This window comes from Arctopsyche grandis, chromosome 6, assembly GCF_051622035.1.
Source record: "Arctopsyche grandis isolate Sample6627 chromosome 6, ASM5162203v2, whole genome shotgun sequence".
NCBI classification, from domain to species: domain Eukaryota; kingdom Metazoa; phylum Arthropoda; class Insecta; order Trichoptera; family Hydropsychidae; genus Arctopsyche; species Arctopsyche grandis.
The window spans coordinates 33,394,658-33,416,716 of NC_135360.1; the positions used below are offsets into that span (position 1 = coordinate 33,394,658).

General features: G+C 33.9%; 2 protein-coding genes across 3 annotated transcripts; both read right to left on the reverse strand.

Moving 5' to 3' along the window:
- Positions 1-52: 52 nt before the first annotated feature.
- Positions 53-5,158, reverse strand: LOC143912844 (peroxidase-like). The gene is made up of 8 exons (XM_077432275.1): positions 5,130-5,158; positions 4,865-5,057; positions 4,450-4,647; positions 4,189-4,375; positions 2,869-3,096; positions 2,739-2,802; positions 2,470-2,668; positions 53-788 (listed from the first exon to the last, which is right to left on the reverse strand). Exons 2-8 carry the CDS (start codon positions 5,055-5,057, stop codon positions 610-612), a joined length of 1,248 nt encoding a protein of 415 aa, XP_077288401.1. The 5' UTR covers positions 5,130-5,158; the 3' UTR covers positions 53-609.
- A 3,363-nt stretch (positions 5,159-8,521) lies between these two features.
- Positions 8,522-21,329, reverse strand: Fa2h (Fatty acid 2-hydroxylase). Of its 2 annotated transcripts, none has more exons than XM_077432277.1 (7): positions 21,257-21,329; positions 18,341-18,741; positions 17,140-17,362; positions 15,315-15,490; positions 14,676-14,802; positions 14,480-14,599; positions 8,522-9,878 (listed from the first exon to the last, which is right to left on the reverse strand). In XM_077432277.1, the coding sequence occupies exons 2-7, from the start codon at positions 18,731-18,733 to the stop codon at positions 9,790-9,792; spliced, it is 1,128 nt and encodes a 375-aa protein (XP_077288403.1). In that variant the 5' UTR covers positions 18,734-18,741; positions 21,257-21,329; the 3' UTR covers positions 8,522-9,789. The 2 variants fall into 2 exon arrangements, with proteins under 2 accessions (XP_077288403.1, XP_077288402.1); XM_077432276.1 differs by having other exon boundaries at positions 18,341-18,748.
- Between the last annotated feature and the right edge of the window lie 730 nt (positions 21,330-22,059).

Below are 22,059 nucleotides of genomic sequence, written 5' to 3' on the forward strand. Positions count from 1 at the left end.
ACCAACTACCGTTATAATTGTATTATTTGTATTTTCCGTTTTAATATATTTTGACTAATTGAAATACATTCCGTCTAACCCACGTAAGTTGATTCATATAGCGAATTACATTCCAACTGGTCAGAATATATTACAACTGAAAATACAATTCAACTATAATTTAGTACCAGGTTAGATGGAGAGCTTAGGTTTTCGTGAAAAAGTCACTCGACTAGTAAATTGAGTTGGAAAGTCACATTTTTTTGTTTTGAACACATTATTAGAGTTATCGTAATACGGTAATCATTACCTGTATTCGTAATACCGCATTATTGAATTCTAGAGCATTCGTAAAACCATCAGAGCTGTCAAAACTCAACTGTTATATTACAACTGACGCGCATTGTTGAAAGTGTATTTGCGCTTGTAGAGATATCATTTACTAGTTTAATTATATTCAAATATGAATGACCTAAAACGTCAGTTGAAATATATACTACAACTGAGAATACACTTCGAGTGTAACAGTTAGTAAAATATTGACCGATAGTGTAAAGCTTCACAGTGCGTCGGTAAACGAAATCGAGTATAATAACAATTGCATCATAACAACGTGACTTTTTTTCACAATCACCAACTTTCTTTCCAATATTGTAAGTCTATCATTGGAATGCGATCCAAGTCTTCACAGTCGCACATCGGATTGTGTTCACTGATCATTTCGAAAGCTCTCGGCTGGACTTTTTTCACATCCGAGTTGTCACATATGAGACGAGCCATCGACGCTTTCTTTATTTCCCGCATTTGTTCTGCAAGATCATAGAAATGTATTTGAAGATTTTAATTTATACACATTATACAAGTTGGGGTGAAAAGTGTTGAAAGCAGTGCCGGCCTTACACCCAATGGCGCCCTCGGACAATTTTTTCTAAACACCCTTAGAATAAAACTATAAAAAACTGGATTACCATCCTCCTTTTTCCCGGTCTTGGGACCTTGATACAGTTTCAGGGAGTGGCAGCAAAAGCATAGAAACCGAAATGTTTGGATATAATTCTTGTAAATTGTGCTGTTTTATAAAATTTAATACAATGAGTGGATTAATTTTACCTTGAACTTTATTTGAAAAAAAAGGCTTTTAAATTGATTAGTTAGGGCGCCGCTCGATGCGCCAAAAGCCCTTTAAAATTAAAATTATAGCTCCAAAAGCCCTACATTTGTACTCGGCAAAGCCGATCGTGCGAAAAAGCCGATCTTCAAATTAATGAGGTATTCTAGTCTATTTTTAGTAGCCATTATTTTACCAAATATTTATTAATGTTTGAAGAATACATCAAATTAAAAATTCAAAAAGTAACAGGCTGATGAAGTGAGGGGTCTCAAAAAAATGGTGCGCCCTGGTTGACACGATTCCAACCCTCCTAGTAATCCCAAATTAAAAAAAGCAAATTAATTCTCAATGCAAACAAATGCTGCTATGGCATGAACTACGGAAAAGTCAACGAAATTTTTTTCGCTAAATAGCGGCTGACTGAAATAAAAAGTCTTTTTTTTACCAGTTTTTTTGACTTCCGAATTTTTTAAAAATAGTAAAAATTAGAATTTTATCATAGTTCTAGTTCATGCGATAGAGGAATGTATAGAGAAGGCTTACACTTAATTTCAAGTAAATTGGTTCAGTAGAACTTGAGATATCATGTCAACCGTCTCGAAAAAAGTAGTTTCGAGAAAAACACGTTTAAAGTTTCAGGGTCAGATGCCACGTCACTAAAGCAGTTATATCTCCGAAAATAATTTGAATTTTGAAAAATCCTCTTAAGGACATATTCTTAAAGGTTTAAGCTTTGAAAATATGAAAGAAAAAAAAACGATTCTTTCAAATTTGTAGACTAGAATACCCCCTTAACCTTTCCCTTACGGTGACAAAAACATCCGCGCGCTCCAATGATATGTATTTTGTACACATAAATTGTCGTAATTCGTAATTATATTACGGAGGAATACAAAAATTCTGAACCTCGTATCTATTACATTTCATATCGATATTCCCATTATTAGAGTCGAGTTGTAGTAAATACATATCACAGGGGAGGAAAGGTTAAGCTCAAAATCTTCAAATTAATTCAAAATCTGATATCATTAGCAATAATATCAAAATTTAAATTCCCTAATAATATCAGATCTTGAATTCGCTTTAGGCTTTTTCCAGTAGATTGTTTGCATAGAATTTGCCGAGTACAAATCTAGAGCTTTTGGAACTCTAATTTTAATTTTAAAGAACTTTTGACGCATCGAGCGGTGCCCTAACTTATTTGGCGCCCTCGGGCACCACCTGACCCAGCCCCCCCCTAAAACAGGCACTGCTTGAATGCTAGCTTCTATATAGCTAGTGAATTGAACCATTAGTGTCTTGAATGCTAGCTTCTATATACATAGCTAGTGAATAAATACTTTTCCATTAATACGAATCCTGTATATAATTGTACAAACCTGACGAGAAAGAGTGGGGCATATCGGCAACATCATAAAAATATCTATCTCCGACTCTGGTCCTGTAGAATTGCTCACCGACTATACACTGGAACGTCGGACCCAATATTGATCCATGCACATCCGTCTCCATCGATGCACCGACGAACAAATCAACATCGTCGACATGCTCATACATACTTTTCAATAAAACAATACGCTAAAAAGGCAAAACACCACTCATTGAAAGGTTGATTCCCGTTATTCATAGTCGTATTGATTTTACTCACGTCTCCTGAAATTTCACCGGATAGTTCTTCGAACGTGTTGGCTCTCCTCATTCCGCAAGTAGACCTATATTTAGCATTTGGTCAAATAAAATGTTGTTTGAATTATAATTAAACGGGTTTTTATACGTGCCTGTAGACGTTGTAACTTGCTAAGCCGTGATCTCTTCCTCTCTGTATGTCCATTGAGATCAAGTCGATGCCGGAGCTGTTGATAGATTTGAATAAGTAGTTTGTTATCTCGGAGCTGAAGCTCGTGTCTGCCTCCATTGCCGGTTGATAGATGGTACCTCTCAATATAGCTTCCAATCCATTCTCGTAATATTCCATAATGCTCGGATTTAAATAATGATCACTCAACCTATAAAACTTTCACATGTAATAAAGCTCGATTCAATTACAAAATTTTTGTTTGTTTGCCTATAGACCATTTTTTATTTCAATTTAGGACTACTAAGACCGAGTCAGTTTATCATGCTCGATACGAGATGGAATGTATTCTTATATTGAACAATAAACGTACAAGGTTGAACTAAGATCGCCTTTAATTTTCTCTCTCCTGCAATCCTCCCTATACCCAGGAATCATACAATAGTATCTCACGATACATTATTTTTTATTTTAATCTTTGATTTATACCAGGAAAGCCTAACAGGTAATCCTAATACGCCTTCCTGTTCAGAAATATTGTACATTTTATATAAATATTATTAGTATTATACAAAGTACATAAATACATATCAATTAATATTCGCATCTATGGTCAAATTTGTAAATTTGCAGCATTTTAAACAATTCAGCGAAATTTAGTAAATACATATCAATTAACATCCACAGACACATTTATGGTAAAATTTGTAAATTTGCAGCATTTTATACAATTCAGTGAAATTCGAGATTGCTGAAAACTCGAGATTTTGCGAGAAAATGGATAAGGTTGCCAATTTTTTGGAACCGTTTCAATGAAAATCAGATAATTTGGCAAACTCTAATAGAAAACGATCGACCTGGAGTCACAAATCCAAGATCTGGCCTGCAGAAACCATTGGGATTTGAACCCGGGACCACTCTGTTAAAAGCATTATATGCTAATCACTAGTCTATTCTGCTGGTTATACCAAAGGTGGTTTTTGGAAGGGCTCCGGAGCCCAGGGTTAAAAGCTTCTCTCACAAAGTTTTCACCAACCCGAGTAACGTCAGGCAATTTGGTTACTATAGTATAAATATAACAATCGAATAATATTGTATGAAATGTTATTATACAGTATGAATAAACAAATATTATACAACATATATATGTATGTGGAGACGAAAATCTTGCACCTATAACTATCACTAATGTATTAAAGTACTGATGCAGTGTAAAACATTACCCGGAAGTCCCAAATAGTGTAGAGAAATGAAATTCATTGATTGAATTTGATCATACTGATCGGATAAAAGAAACAATTACCTTAAATTTTCGTCTTTGTCATGAGATTCCGATGGGCAAACCATTAGATTGCCTGGTATGAGTGTGTGGAAGAATCTGAAAGCGGCCGTAGCAAACGCGTTGATGATTCCGGGGTTGACGTTCGAGTCATAATCGTACGAGTATAATCCAATCGGTGATATTTTGAAACGTGTCACGTATTCCCTACCTAAATATTATTGAATTAATACAATCTGAATTAGGTATTATTGATTGTATATGGTTTTAAAGTGCAATATATACCGATGCACAATGGCAGCCATTCTTGATAAGTTATGTGTTGAAGTTGAGCAATTATTATTTTTCTAGCTTCTTGGAATAACTTCTCGTCGTTCCAATGTGGATTTATCCTCTCAAGTCCTTCAGCTATCTTATTATGCTCTCGTGCTAGAATAGTTTGTAATGCAGCCAACGATGGAGTTTGATTCACACGAGAGTCACCTATAAGATATTTTAGTAAAGAATATTAGTATTCTAATATGAAAAACGAATCAATTTTAAACTTTTTGGCAGATGGGGGATATAATGACAGTTTTAATATTCCTTTATTATCAAAAAAGCTAGCTCAGCTAGAAAATAAATGTACATATGTGTCGATTTTGGTCAAAAAGTTCTGGATTAACCTAATAAAGAGAAGAATCAAAAAGTTTATTGTTACCAGTTAAATAACAAGGACATTGTCCAAATGTGCTGCTGCTATCACAGTTGTCATTCGGATCAGGCGATGATGGAAGCAATTGCTTTTCAGTCAAATGTAGCTTACCGCCGAGGAATTGTCTTAATCTATCGGCATAGATTGACTTCGACGAGTATATCGGAGATCCGTCAAGGAAATTCGATACTGTATTCATCTGCAAAATTAATATTTCATTAGTAAAATTTGCCTCTTGAATCTTTTATAATGCTAATTTTAGCAAATAGACCTGTTGTGCAGGACCCAAAGACCCGTCAATAGCTGGAGCCGTCACGCTTCGCACAAAGTTTAAGCATTTTATGCCTTGGTAAGAATAAAATTTATCATCAAATGGTACTTCAATGGGTGCACAAGACGATGGTCTGTTTTCCCTGATTATTTCTGCTGTGCCATCTTTTGAACAGCATTGAACACCACCGGAACCTGTTTTTACAAATTTTCAGCAAGGATTAAAATTACATGCAAGGTTAAGTATTGTATTGAATTAAATTAAAAGTGACACATACTGCATTGTTCCATTATTCTTAGAGATAAGTCATGGGCCACCAGCTGTCCCCATTGAACAGCCATGTTTGTTAATACTTTACTGTACCTTCGGACGTCCTTGAACAGTCTATTGGTGATTTTTCTTGCTGACGGTAAGTCGTTGCCGCTTTTAGCCTTGGCCATTTTGTATAATCCTAATGATGTGAGGAGTATGAGTAATTTTTTAAAATTGGGTTAACCAACTAGGATAGTTTATTTATTTATTTAACGTTTTTTTGACCATTGTGGCATTACAGGGAGAACCTAATGCGCCACAATGGCTTACATAATAAAATAAGAGAGGGAGAAAACAAAAAATAAAATTAAAAATTAAAAGATACAACAAAAAGCAAAAGCAAAAAATTAAGATACAATAAATTAAAAAAAAATACAGCATTTAACAAAATCATAAAAAACTTTATAGTAATTAAAATTTAAAATAAGAAAAAATGCAAATACAGGAATGTCTTGCACCTGCAGCCTGTTCCAATAAATAAGAACAAGCTACAGATACAAAACATCCCTGTGAGGCCCAAATGGAAGAGAGTAGATTAAGATTCCACTCATACATCACATTCAAATTAAGAAAGTAATGATGAGCGCAGGTTACCAGACAAATATTTAAAAATAATATCCGATAATCTACGCTCACCGAGGTGGAAAATATCGCATTCTGGGACGGCAGCAACGATTTCATTGATAAGTCGAATAGCTCTTGGTATAGAAGCCATTCGAAAAATAACTGTGCGAGCAGGAGGTACAACCATTAAATGATGATATGTACCACGCACATAATTATTAGGTACATATAGTCCAAACTGTTCCAGCAACAACGGGCATAACGTATTACCACGCAGTAGCTGGAAAACGAAACGAATTAACGAGAAGTTTCTCCGAAGTTCAAAGGAATTATACCCAAGCATGCCCAAAAGGAAAGGAGTGGGATAGAGATATGGGTAATACCCATACTCTTTCTTATATAGAAAACGAAGAAATGCTTTTTGCACTTTTTCGATTATAAGAGAGTAGTTTTGCTTCATGCGGATTCCACACAATCGCATTATACTCTAGCTTACTTCTAACAAGCGAGTTGAAAAGCAAGCGAGAAGACAAGGGGTTGGAGAATAACCTAGCATATCTCAAGACAAATCCAAGTCGACGAAAGGAAACGTCAGCGACTGTCTTGATGTGGTTGTGAAAGGTGAATTGAGGATCAAAAGTGATACCCAAGTAAATGTTTCCAGTTGAATGTCGGATGAAAAGCTAATGAAGCTGTGTGGGATATTCAATAAAAAAACGCAGAGTGAGATAATTAAATATGGGCTTACCATCATCATAGTTAGCTGGTGCAATCCTGGTGAAGGGAGTGTTGATAGAGCCCCACAAAGGTCTAAATGGGTTGTTGCAACACCCATCATATGATCTTGGAGACGGCAATATCGGACAAACCGGTGGATATGTAAATTTAGGTCCTAGAAATCCACGTGCTTCCAAGAAAGCCAGAAATGTATTTGGAGTCATCTGACCACTGAAAGAACACTTCAAATGTTATCAAATTATTTTTACAGTGTTGAATGTATGTATGTAAGATCCTACGGTGAATTTTACCATGAGGTCATCCTATTTTGGAGTATTTTTGTAGCTAACAGCACTGATTTCGAATGCTTAGAAGCCAGTTTGATCTCAGGACTGAGTTGAGATGTAAAGAATATGTTGATACCCAAAGATGGAAAGTTTTCACCCGTGGGGTAGTCATCGAGCTCGGAAGAGGTCTTGTATAGTCTTTTGCCTTGTTTGACGCATAAGTTTACATCCGTTTGTGTAATTGTTTTAGGATGGGCTGCCATTGTATCGAATTGTTATTATTATTAAAATAATACGACATAGTTAAAGATAAATAAACATTTTGATACTTACCGAGTGATCCATGAAATCTAGTCTGTTTCAATCCGAATGCGTTTTCTTTCAAACATGTTTTTGGAAAATATTCTTGAACTAACGAGTCCCATTCTCTACAGCGAGCACTGTGTGACTTCAATATTACAACAATCAAAAAGAATATGTATGACTTATGCATGACTAGGAATTTAATGATTTGAAAATAAACTAACTGTACAAGAATCGAATGCCAAATGTGAAACTCGTTGTAGAATCTAAAAGATTTATAATTTTTCATAATCGAATCGCACATGACCAATCTAGATTGTGAATACAATTATCTGATAGTTTGATGCAATTGTAGGCACGCACGTTTTTAGCTCGACTAACGCATTTTTGCAATTCTGTAAAATGATAGGTGTTGCATGTATCATATTCGGCAAATCGATCAGGTCTTTCTTGCGAATTTCCTTTCTTCTTAACCGATAGTTGCAGGTGCCAGATACTGATTAGATTTACGAAATGCCTTGAATTGATAATATGTAAGTACTCATTGTCCTGTATGTACACAACATTAACCCACATTCTTAAGAGGGCTGGACACCAGCGCCTTGACCATACAAACGTATTACACTTCTCCCTTCCTCAATTATGGCACTAGAGAAATATTTTTTTAATATGCTATGGATATTTACCATTGGGATGCATCTATCGTTTTATTTTTTTGATTAGTTATTTTTATAGGAGCTAGGAGCCGCCAAACATCTATAAAATCGCCTCTTTTTTACACCCACGAAAAGAGTCCAGCGTGCTTATTTAACGGTTGGTTTTTAAAAAAATACGACCACACAAACATAGAAAATATCTTTCTGATACCGACGATGAAATTTCTTTTTAAATTAGTCCAGTTTCGGAGGAGAAAACTGGAGAATACGAAACCTCGATTTTGTCGATTTAAAACACGTTTTATCTGGTCGAAGCGCAACTGTCGCATTCACTCAATATATATATTGATATATATTGTCGCATTCACTCAATATATACATACACTCAATATATATATCGAAGAAAGGAACGGCAACAAAATTAAGGTTTCGGATGTACAGCCCTCTTAAGCAAGTACGTTTATGGATCTGTCAGCTTAAATATATTGAAATTAAGACATTTTTAGTTGATTGCTGATCATAAATTATGATGTAATATCTACCATTTGCTTTTAATCTACGTCTTAGTCTGTTGTTACAAATGAACTATTTTTTTTCTTTTTTAATCGCCACGGTTTTGAATTTGTTCGAAGAATAACAACAAAGTTATCAAAATACATATAAAATATATTTAACATTTGGTTTTATATACAACTGTTTTAACAACATCACATTTAGTTTTATAAAAATTTTAAATATATCGATGTGTCAAATTCTCAACAATTAAGTACAGATATATTTTAAACAATCAAATTTGACACATCGGTATATTTTCATAATATAAATAATTGCAAGATATGCACATGACTAGCCTCCAAACCAGTAGCGTAACTAGGCAAATATTTTACCTACTTAGACATATAACTATTTAATTATAGTAACTTTATTGTCCAATTTAAATATACACATATAAGCCGCTATATATGAAAGTGACATACATAAGTCCACTTTTCTTCATTTCGAGAAATATTTGGCAAGAAATTAAATATAATGTTTTGCGTTTAACAATATTTCAAAATACTTGTTGCCTGTAATACGTTTATTCAGCTTTTCCGAGATTCTGGACACATCTAATTAATTAAAGTGATAACAATTTGTGAATTATGTCAAACAGAAATAGTGTTTTTGTAACTGAAAATTGGAATTCCGACACTTTCAAATACAATGGCTCATATACATATGTAGATATGTACACGTTTTCTTTCGAGCCTATTATTTGCAGAACATCCTGATTTTATTATTTCTGATACTTTATACTTGATTGAAAGCATAGATCTTTCCAGTTTTGATGGATTGCTATGTGGTAGTTACGTCACTACTCCAAACCCTGTATATTTATTTACACCTATCCATGGAAACAGTATTATTCACAGCTACGATTCAATGCTCGTCAGAATATGGATAATAATTTTTTCACCTTTCTTTTGAATTATCTAAAATATCAATACTTCTGGGCTTCATTCCTAATCTACAGCTTTAAAAATCATTTTTTATTCTTCAAATGCTGATTACCTACTGCCACGATTACTTATTGCAATGCAGCTAGTTTAGAAATAAAACCCAAAAGGTAAAGCTTTGACATAAAAACCATTATGTTGAAAAAATAGAGCATTTTTTTTAAAGAAATAACTTCATCTGATAATACTAAGTGCTTATAGGTAGATAAAATAAAAACTGTCAAGGACTGAATCGTAACGGAGAATGGTACTGTTATTTTATTTGTCATTTGGTATTAAAATGACGAATAAAAAAAGTATATAATTCAATAAGTATTCAGCATCCTTATTTCCACGTTAGGCTGAAATTCAGTTTTTTCACATGTATGGTAGTGTCGAAAATCAAATCCCACAGTTTGCTTGATATGCCGAATCCTGAAACAAATAATCATATTAACCACTTCATCGCCATAAGTTCACCGGTGCGCGCTCCTTTGTATTTAAGGCTATGACTCGAAACAATTTTGGTTTCTTCATAGTGATATCTAATTATATCGCCATATCAAGGCGAACAGGTTGGAAGATACGGGACGAACGCTTATTAAACGTCAGGGAGATTTACTTTCCGCGTGTTTAAAACGCGTTGTATACGATATTTTATCTCCATCGTAATGGCAGACGATACATTAACGTGTATTGATGACCAAAATGAGCAATATGGCAAAGTATGAAAACGATCGGATAAGATATCAAAAATGACCACTGACACGAAAGCCATGTGAAACGTAAAGGAGGTATGTAAAAATATCCTGTGATACTAATGAAATTGAAAAAAGTCAATATTTTTCGTTAGTTTGTGATATATTCAAGAGTTAGTGTCAACGGTTGGCACTAAATACATATAATAAAATAATCGAATCGGTTTCTACAAACGCGTGGCGTTTAAAGGTCTGACTGCACTATGCGTCAAACGAACGATCCGACACTTCACACCAGTGTACGAAAATATCAGGTAAACCGCAATTGAACGACAGCGATGCGATACTACGCAGTAAATTATGTCAATCATTCGTTCGGTACCTTGGAGCAAGATGGACGAAACGGACGCTTTATATTATCTTTGATATGCGAGGAAGAAGAACAATCGAGAAAAATCAAAAGATTATGGCTACATGCTATTTCAAAGTCACAATATGAAGAAGGAGAATAATTGTCGCAAGGCAACTCCTACTCAACGACACATGCATCACGTCGTGAACGACTTGACGTCGTTCTACGTCATGCGACTGTCGCGCAGTGCGTTATGTCTCATAAAATTTCTGTCGTGAAGTGTCGGATCATTCGGTTGTCTCATAGTGCGGTCAGACCTCAAGTGATTACACACGGCTAGCCGTTTCAAAATAAAGTGACCATTTTATGTTTTTAGGTATGTGACAAAACCAGGAAATTTTTGTTAAAATAATGTTTCTAAATACTTGAGTTATTAAAAAAGCTAACGAACATGGATGCTAAAATCATGGATGTATATTTATGAAAATAAAAAAAATCGATTTCAATATTTATAAATAGGCCAATCCCAAGGATACTGCCAGGACAGATACCCAAAAAACCAGTACTGTACTGGAAAAAACAAGTACGAATAGCCATCTTATTTCTAAACGCAACCGATGCAATCAGTCGTGACCTTGACGCCGTTTGACTACTGACGCACTGATATTTTTGATTACGATTGTATGATTGTGCACTTCTTTCTCTTCAATTTTGCAAATTCACCAAAATTTTTAACGATGAGTGTATACTTCTAATTTTGACGTCGTTAATTAATTGATACGAACCAGCGGTCACGTAACAGTTCGAGATAAAATAATGCTATCGCCGGCTGAATCTAATCGCAGACTACTTTGAATGACCGAAATACGTGCCGGCTTATGTAAATGGACTAGTTTCGATAATTTAGCTTGCGACCCACCCTAGCTGTCCATTGACAAAGCATTAGCTATGTTTGTCGATGACAAACAAGGTTATTAGGGCAGTTTAAACAGTGAACAGTAAACCTAGCAGTGACGTGTGACGCCATTTTGAATTTGCAGTGACGCCATTTTGAATTTGCAGTGACGCATTGGAGCGTCCAACAAGTTAATGATTTTATACGCAGTAGTCATGTACGACCGAGGATCGCCAGGCAATTAGCTTAGTTTTCTACTATTATATAAAGACCAGTGTTGTTCCCGATGAAATATCATCGCATGGGTTATGGCCATATTAAGTTATTAAATAAGAAAAATTAAAAGTAATGTGTCGGTCCTGTGTTCGATCCGGTAAACGGACTAGTAGTCATATGTGAACCAGTCATAGGACAACCGGTCACTCTAGATCGGTCACACGTGATCACCCGTCACACTAAAACTGGTCACACCCTAAAATCGCTCAACCAGTTTTCTCGTGACCAGTTTTAGGGTGTGACCAGTTTTAGTGTGACGGGTGATCACGTGTGACCGATCTAGAGCGATCAGTTGTCCTGTGACCGATCTAGAGCGATCAGTTGTCCTGTGACCGGTTCACATTTGACTAGTTATCACCGAACCGTTCGATCCGCATCGCGGTCGTATTTTTTTCAAATACCTTTAAAATATAATTAATTTCATATTTATTATGACGTGACGTAAGCAATTTCTATTATAAGTATGTTACCGAGAGTTAACGCGAACAAATGTGTTGTGTCTGTGAATATTTGGGGTTTGGTGCAAACGATCGACAAGCGCCAGACAGACTGAACCACAGATCAACCGGATGGCTGCTTTAAACGCAATTTTCGACTTCACGAATGATAGATTGCACATCAGATAACGAGTAACCTTTCGATGTGCACAGATGCAATTATTAAAATGGTAATTATTAAAATTGAGTTGGATCTTTCTGGCGAGTTTAATAAGGCAAAATTCGGAACTAAAGTATCAGAAGCACATAACGTATACAGGGTAGGTGTATGTCGGGACTTCGGGTAGATTTCCCTTAGTGTAAGTGCGAGCAGTGCGCACGCATAAGGTACACGTACAGTTAATCTGTGGTTCAGTCTGTCTGGCGCTTGTCGATCGTTTGCACCGCATCGGAATATTTGCATAGCATGCTGTCACACTGCATTCAATAATAAAAATACGCTCTCTTTCGTGCGCATGTGCATGAGTATGAGAACACGCCAACTTTCAGTAACAGACCTGTAATATAGTGAGAGACCCGATGAAAATTTTATCGGGTGCAGTGGCGGCTCGTGAGATTTCATAAGGGGGGGGGGGAGGGGGGGCTACAGAGTTTAATCAGGCTGTAGAAGCTCGTTGACCATACCAGCAGGGTTGTATAATAGCCGGTAACAAACAAAACGATGACAAGGAGCGCTGTCATGCATAAAAATGCTGTCAGTATCAAGGATACCACCAGGCTTTATGTGAGGCACTAGATGTGTCTTAAGCACATTTTAAATATTGGTCCCCATTCATGGACCCATTAACGAAATAAATGGGCCCTGGACCTTTATTCCGCGTATGACGGCTCAAACCATTGTCTGGGGTGGATGTTTAATTGTACTATCGATACATGAGGGTAGATAGCGTTCTTGGGGGCTGCAACGAACAAACAAACGGCTTTGTATCATGAACAGAAGGATTCATTCATAGCTCGAAGATTGCTATGAGGATACACTCGATGCATTTCTTGCATAATTCAAAGAAAGTGCAAAATCGAGCGTACCGGCAACTCAAACTTTAGCATTACACTACTGCATACCGGTGATCAAATGCAGACAAAAATAGCATGCATATGTACTATACTGGGAGGTCTGCAACCCTGTGGCCAATATGGACGGCAAAAATAGCATGCAATTGTACTATATGGGTATATTCAGTGCCGGCCTTAGACCCGATGGCGCCCCCAGGCATTTTTTTCTTAACACCCTTAGAAAAAACTTTTGCCTTTGGCCCTCTAAATCTAAAACTTTGAATTGCTTTTGGCGCTCTAATTTTAAATTTTAAAGCGCCTTTGTTGCATCGTGCGTGCCCGACCCGACCCAGCCTCCCCCCCAAAACCGGAACTGGGTGTAAAAACTACCTACCTACCTACACATATACAATAAAAAGCATCAATAGAAAAAATAATGAATTTTCAATACATGGGGCTAAATGCTATTTTCCAACAGGAAACATTGGTAGCAAACAGTATACATATGTATATCGAAGTTTTTTCTTGATCTTTTATTATATTAGTACATTTTGCTGGCAGTTTTTTTAGCCGTGACATACTATGCCAGCAGCATAGCTCGGACGTTAAGCTTCTGCTTACCGTCAAGAAGGTGCCGGGTTCAATCCCTGAATGAAAATTAATTTTTCAGAGTATGCTGTTGGTCAGACTTGGATTTGTGCTCCTGGTTGATCGTTTCCTATCAGAGTTTCCCAATTTTTTCTGATTTCATTGTTGAAACGGTTCCCGGAAAAAAAATTTGGCTGAAAATCCTTCCTACCACTATACTATGTCACCACTATTTGAAATTTGATTGATGTACAATAAAATTTATGTACAATTCATTGATGTCTCGTTAATTTGCGAGTTTTTTCAGTGTCTCGCAATTCAACGACTTGTAATAAAAATGCTGCATTTGTATTTGTAATTGGCCAGGAAGGCGCATTGGGATTTACCTGTAAGGCCTTCCTGGTATATATGTAATAAAAATAAAATAAAATATGTCGAATCGAAATGACTATTATAGTACGGCGAGCGTTATCGCACACATACACACACACAAACACATATAACAGCTCTATTATACATATATATGATGTATGTATACCCTAATTTAAACAGTTTTTAGATTCAAGGGAGTCAAGGAACTCCGTACAATGGTTTTATTTGTTTGAGCAACGTCAGATAATTCGGATACTATAAATAAGTATGTTGACAATTTGAGATGGTTTAACATTTTTTGTATTTATCCAAATCTTATCAGCATATAATTATAAGATGAATCAATCGATTAACAGATAGATTACCTTGTAGTGGTTCTTTGAAATGATGACTGGCATGATATCTCTTCAACGTGTAAAATAAGCTGCCGTCTTTCGGTGAAGCATTGTGAATGAAATAATGAATCATATCGTAAATTAAATAACCTAAAAATTAAACAAAACTTTTAAGACATGAAAAACGTTTATTAATATGCTGGTTATTGAAGAAACCTGAACCTACCGGTCATTATGCCGACGGCTAAAAGATCTGTTCTTGAATATAGGACTTTTAAAATGGTGTAAACCACAGTGGCAATTCCCAGAGCTGGAATTGGAGGAAACACCAGTCTCAGTTCATCAAATGGCACCTGAAATTGACGTTCGTGTAGAATCATTTGCATTGTATGAGTATTATTCAGTGGAAGAAACGTTACAATTATTGGCCAGTGTTCTTGTTACTGTCCACTTGAATTTTAAAGTTGTAAATGACATGTCTATGGCTATAGTGGTGTTTTCTGTCACCACTAACTCAAATTTTACAAGTTTAAGCGGCCAATAACTATAAACTGATCAATTCAATTGTGAATTTTCCTTTTTTCTGTTGTTTTACTAATATTTTGCCTGTTGACATTTCAACAGTTAGTATTGGAAATTATGCGTCATTTGAAATTAAAAGTTAGAATTTATACTTAGAATTTGTGCATTGAATTGTCAAAAATAAAGTGAAATGTGAAAAGTCATTTGATAACGAACAGAAGTTCGTTTATAACTTATTTTAGTCAAATATTGTTTTGTCAAAGCTTTTTTTTTGGGGCATTCTCTTAGGTCAGTCAATGATGTAGGGTTTTTTTTTAGAACAACTAAATAATTAAAAAAGTACCTTATGATGCAGTCCATGTATGAGAAAATGCAACTGCTTCCAATGTAAGGAATTCCCAGGTTCGCAATGGAATATCCATCTATGAATTGAATACTCAAACAGAGTCCATATGAGTATTCCGAAAGTAAACAGCAAAACATAATGCAACGATGAGATTGTAGTCTGGGTACATTTATCTAAAAGTAACATTAACGAACATTAAGTATAAATGGATATCGACGATAGACATGTACTTACTTTCATGTCAGTTTTGAATGACATAAGCCCATATTTTTATAAGAAAGGACGAACTTTCATTTAAGACGAAACTTTCTCTTAAATGAAACGTACATACATATGTACTTAAAAGTTAACCGGTTAAATTTGGTTATATTAAACTAACCGAACTGATTCTCAGATTGTACTTTATTTTGTCGACGAAATCAATAACGCCGAAATGATATATCGTTGTATTGTTATCTGATACATTATCTTATTTAGTGGATATGTAAGGCATTGACGTGTGTTTAGTACTAAATGTTTTGTCAAAATGTGTCTACAGATAAGATAGTAAAAATCTTCCGAGTTCTATATTCAAAATTCTATCAAGAATTGATATAATGACTAATGAAGAATTTCCATAGCAATTAAAAATTGTATTCGGAATTGTCACATTACATAAACATAGTCAGCATTTATTACTTTTATGGAAACAATGAAAATTGCTTATGATAGCATTACAATAGGTTAGCGATGGCGAACCTTTTAAAGCTCAAGTGTCCGAAAATTTGAAATTTGATGCTAAAAACTGCTGCCAAGCTCAGTGGTGCTCAATTTTTTCGATATACTTATTTGAATATTTTTTTTACATTAAAAAAAAAAAAAGCGTTAATTTAACCGGTAAATCAGATATACCTCGGATTCTGAGATTTCGATTCTGAGAATACTAAATGGGGCTAATATACATACATATAACCAGCAGCATGGACATGGGTTAATATATTCTTTCGAACATAGTTCAAGTCCCAGTAGTTGCTGCTGACCAGACCTTGGTTTGTGACTCCAGGTCGATCGTTTCCTATCAGAGTTCACCAATTCATCTGATTTTCATTGAAACGGTTCCAACAAATTGGCAACCTTTGCTCATTTCTCGCCATTTTAGAGTTTTCGATTCGTATAAAAAATTGCCAAAATAAAGTTTTTCAAAAACATACCTCTTCTATAATTTGTATATAAAATTATTAATTTGAATAAAAATACCAATAATTTTATTTTACTACCGCCATCTATGTTTAAAACTAAAAACTAGATAAATGTCGGGCACGTTTGAAATTCAAATTTCAAACGCGTCTAAAATTATATTTTTCTCCATTTAATGGCGGAGGATACATTTACTTACATATATTGATGATCAAAATGAGCAATATGGCAAAGTATGAAAACGATCGAATTAGAGGCAATTTTTTTTCTGAATTGTAATCGTAAGTGAAGTATAAAAGAGGTATGTAAAAATGCTGCAAATTTGTCCATAAATGTCTCGCGAATTTTGAAAATGTAAGTTTATCAAAAATTTGTCAAAATTTATCCATAGATGTCTCTATGATGCTTTGCTAAAAATTATTCTAAAAATGTATATAGATGTTTCTAATTGGCCAGGAAGGAGCATTGGGGTTTACCTGTTAGGCCCTCCCAGTATATATGTATGTACATATATATGTAATACTAAAATATAATAAAAAATCGATATAATGCGATTTTAATTGAATATTAATCGAATTATTTAATTGTCATTAAATTTTGGTGGGTTTAATCTATTTTTAATAAAAAAATCAGCCATTTGACTTACCTTGACATAACACGTGATTGTTATACGTGAAGTACGTGCCATATAACAAAATTGGTATCCAAAACATTGGCACTATGTACCAACGGGTGAACGTGAAACTTTCCAAGATGGAACTTGAAAACATTCTCAATGGTTTGTCAACAGGACTGTGCACCCATTCTAGATAATGTGGACCTAGTTTGTGCAACTGACTCAACATTGGTTTCGACCAGTCGACCAAATTCTAAAAAAACAAAACACAATTAACTGATTAACCAAGCCAGCATTGAGATAATATCATAAAAAATCCCACTTCCGGTTTATTAAATTTAGTATTTTTTTTATTATTTTCATCACATTAATACAAGAATTATACTTAATTTTTTGTGAAGAGCACACATGTTTAAGGGGTCGAAAAAAATAGTGGAAGAAAAATCGAACAAGAGTAAACTGCTACTTCCGGTTGACGGATGCTTACCAAATTTTATACATAGCTTGGTATTAAACTAAAACTTTAGATTTAGAACTCGATTCTCTAGAGTAAAAGTACTACTTCCGGTTCAGATAAAAATATTAAAAAAATATAAGGTCATAAAAATTATTATTTATATTACATGTAAAAAAATTTCAGTCCGATTCAGTTAATAGTTTGGGAGATGATTGAATTCAAAAACTTAAAAAAAGAGGACACATATAAGAGGAGGTACCATTTCCGGTCAACTTAAAAATTTGAAAAAAATTTACTTTGTATGGATAAGAATTTCAGTTACCGATACTAGGTTTCCGTTCGATAGGACTAATGGTATTCTAAAAATCCCCAAAATACACAGACACACACACACATTTGTTTTAGATCGCGAAAAAGTGATCGGTGATCGATTCTGAGTTCGAATCAGTCAAAATTTGAAGTTTGAATTTTTACATGATCATAAAACTTCATCAATTGTTATTACGTACATAGATAAAGTAAAAATAAGCGATTACTACAAGTTTTTTGAAATTTTGTATACATACAGATTTCCAATTAAAACTTTGAGATGACTCTGACTGTCAGAGAAAGTTAGCAAAAGTTATGTTGGATAAGCGGTATCCGTTTACTTGGTTACCATATCGATTAATCAGCATTCAGTATTTGCATTTTAAAAGTGGATATGTTTTTTAAATAGTCGTGGGAATAAAAATGAATGTTTATTATGTACTTAAAAAGTTTTTTTTTTTTTACCTCTATTCTTTCCATTCGTTCTACAGATTTTCTGATCTCTTCTTTCGATTTTGATATTCCATTTGAATTGTCGTCGTTACCGTTTATGTCTTGGTAGTTTCCGTTTGAGATGTGGCTGGTGCTACTGCCGTTTAGTCCGTTGGGTATGCGGCCATTTTGATGCGTTTTTACGCCATTTTGTTTGTGAGTTGAGTCTTTTTCGATTTTGTATTGTTCCAGTAGGTAATAAGCATAATCGCCGTGGCCGTACGCGTTCATTAGGGCTGATATGTCTTTTTCGTTTTTGTTATTCAACGTGTTTGAACCTCCTGGATGATGTTTCATAAATTTTTTTATGTTGTAAAGATTCTTCTCAAAGAATACGTTGAAAACATCGTCTGTCTTGCCGGCCATTTTCTAGGCTAAAAACTGTTTTTGAGGTTAAAATAATGTGACAGAAAACCGTTATAATTTACACTTTACATATAAATAAGTGCTAACAACATTGGTGCTTTCTTGAAGGGTGTTAATGGATACCTTTGTGGAAGAGGATGTAATTATATAAGTTAATAAATGCAATGTTTGGCATTATAATTTTATGTTTTAGTTACTAATTATAGTTTTTTTTTTGTTAATTATTTTATGTTATTTGTAGTTATAATTTTATTTGTTACTTTCGCTATATTCATTAGCATTTTGCTATAAATAAATAAATTTTTTTAACTTTTAAAATTTTTTAACTTTTTTGGAACATTGTTAAGAGGGCTGTACACCCGAAACCTTAATTTTGTTGCCGTTCCTTTCATCGATATATATATATATTGAATGAATGCGACAGTTGCGCTTCGACCAGATAAAACGTATTTTAAATTGACAAAATCGAGGTTTCGTATTCTCCTATTTTCTCCTCCAAAATTGGACCAATTTTTAAAAATGTTTCATCATTGGTATGAGAAAGATATTTTCTGTGCAACTATGCGCGTATTTTTTTTAAAATCGACCGTTAAATAAGCACGATGGACTCTTTTCGTGGGTGTAAAAAAGAGGCGATTTTATTGATGTTTGGCGGCTCCTAGCTCCTATAAAAAATAACTAATCAAAAAAATAAAACAATAGATGCAACTCAATGGTAAATATCCATAGCATATTAAAAAATAATTTCTCTAGTACCATAATTGAGGAAGGGAGAAGTCTAATACGTTTGTATGGACAAGGGGCTGGTGTCCATTGTATTAAACTTCTCTCTTCTTCAATAATGGCACTAGAGAAATTAATTTTTAATATGCTATGGATATCCACCATTGGCATGTTTCTGTGGTTTTATTTTTTTGATTAGTTATTTTTTATATGAGTTAGGAGCCGCCAAACATCTATAAAATCGCCTATTTTTTACACACATGAAAAGAGTCCAGCGTGCTTATTTAACCGGTGATTTTTAAAAAAATACGAAAATAAAAACATAGAAAATGTCTTTCTCATACCGATGATGATTTTTTTTTTAAATTGGTCAAGTTTCGGAGGAGAAAACTGGAGAATACAAAACCTCGATTTTGTCGATTTAAAATAGATATTATCTGGTCGAGGCGCAACTGTCGCATTCACTCAATATATACATATATCGAAGAAAGGAACGGCAAAAAAATTAACGTTTCGGGTAACCAGCCCTCTTAACAACACAATATAATAAAATTGGCTAATTAATTTCCAAAAAAATAATCTTCAATATTTGAAGGGTAAACTTCTATAGTTTCGGTAAAGAAAATTCATTCGCAAATTCAGAATATTCTATTTATTTTATAACAACTACATAGAGTCAATACTCTGCAATGATTATATTTTTTTCATAATTTTCCAAGTGAGGCAGAACAGTCTACAATGACAAAACTTTCCCACGATATTTGTGAGATGTTCTCGTACTAAGATATTATATTTTGACTGGGCTTCATATTTATGGATGTGCTATATATACCAAACTATATAAAAAGCTATTTTTTTAAAACAATATGCTATTCGATGTGAGCATTAACTGTTTCGGACTTGTTTTATGAGGTATTTGTAATGATTACGTGCAGTCAATTCGGCTAAATTTCAACTGTTAACATATATTTTTTTGAAAAATTGGGTTAGATAAAATCTGAAACTATCTAAGACCATCACAAGTATATATAGACAGTTCATTAAGGAAAACCACGATTTATGAATGGATTATTCGTTCAAATGCAGGTCATTGACAGTCAAATTGTGCTGTGGAAACTGTAGTGACGATTGAATAACAATACAAATTATAACTTAGATTTTGCGCATATCCATAAGATCAAAAGATAAGAAGTGTTTTAAAGAATAAGCAAGCTTTCATCGCAATGGGAACTTTTTTTTTTATTTGAAGCTTTGATTGAGTAGCTAGAATCAAAGCTTCAAATAAAACAGTAGTAGCTAGGATCACAGATTTCTACCAGGAAGGCCATAGAAGGGGTCATCATATGAAAAAAGTCTGGATTAAATGTTGGAAAATAAAGTATCCAATTTAATTTGCTGTATTTTATGTCGAATTAATTGCGAGCACTTAAAAATGTGATTATTGACATTGATTCGGAAAGATTTAGCTAATTATAATTATATAAATATCATATGATAGATATATATATATATATATATATATATATATATATATATATATATATATATATATATATATATATATATATATATATATATATATATATATATATATATATATATATATATATATATATGATATTTATATAATATAAAAATGCATATAAAATGCATACAAATGTATATGTATGTATGTAATAGTGTTAAATCATTATTTAACCTGATTAGATAGTAACATATTCTGCTAAGCATATTTTAACTAACGTGTTGAACTCACTATTATATGTATGTATAATGTATATTAAACGAAATATCACTCACTTTCCCGAAGTTTTATAACATTTTTTTCAAAATAAATTTTAAGTCTATCCACTGAGAACGTTTTCACAACACTAATGTTTTTTATGGTGTTTTTATCTCCGTAAATACTATTGCGGGTTTATCTGGCGATTATTCAATATCTGATCACGGCCAGTGATAGCCGGAGAATTCACAATGTAAGAATTCACAATGTCATCCGAATTAGTCCAAAATATTGTGGAAAATTTATATAAGTCAGTATGAATTTCACGTGCACTCTTCTTAAAATTTCGAAAGCAAATGTGTAACTTGTTCGATACTCACTTTGTTAAATACGAAATCCACCGGATTAACAAGAATTTGGCGAATTTTTACATAAAAGTGCATGAAAAACAATACGAGTTTAAGTTTAATTGTACATATTTCTTTAGAGTCATTAATGATTAAATTATTGACGATTAATCGACGTGCCTTCTCGATGGAAAAATTAGATCATTTGCTGTGATTTATTATATAATTATATATAATATATACACACATATGTACATATATAGAGTTGAAAACTTTTCTATTCAGCACTAGAAATAGAGTTTTGAAATTACCTAGTGTACGGAAGGCAAAGATCGAAAATTGAAAGATCTTAAGTCGAAAGATTAAAAAAAAATGGTGCATGGTAAACGGTACATACTCACGTACATACTCACTTAATTTGCGCGAGCAGGATACAACAGGAACAAGAGGAACATGCTTTTCCTCCCGTATTCTGCGCGTGCACATTAATACGGGAGGAAAAGCCTGTTTCTCTTGTTCCTGTTGTATCCTGC

Excerpts from the sequence above, each read along its gene's own strand:
- LOC143912844 (XM_077432275.1), bottom strand. The coding sequence starts at position 5,057 with ATGAATACAGTATCGAATTTCCTTGACGGATCTCCGATATACTCGTCG. Across the intron at positions 4,648-4,864 it reads ATGTCCTTGTTATTTAACTG|GTGACTCTCGTGTGAATCAA; the intron begins GTAACAATAAAC and ends AATATCTTATAG. Across the intron at positions 3,097-4,188 it reads GACAAAGACGAAAATTTAAG|GTTGAGTGATCATTATTTAA; the intron begins GTAATTGTTTCT and ends AAAGTTTTATAG.
- Fa2h (XM_077432277.1), bottom strand. The coding sequence starts at position 18,733 with ATGGCCGGCAAGACAGACGATGTTTTCAACGTATTCTTTGAGAAGAAT. Across the intron at positions 17,363-18,340 it reads AACGAATGGAAAGAATAGAG|AATTTGGTCGACTGGTCGAA; the intron begins GTAAAAAAAAAA and ends TTGTTTTTTTAG. Across the intron at positions 14,600-14,675 it reads AGCCGTCGGCATAATGACCG|GTTATTTAATTTACGATATG; the intron begins GTAGGTTCAGGT and ends TTTAATTTTTAG.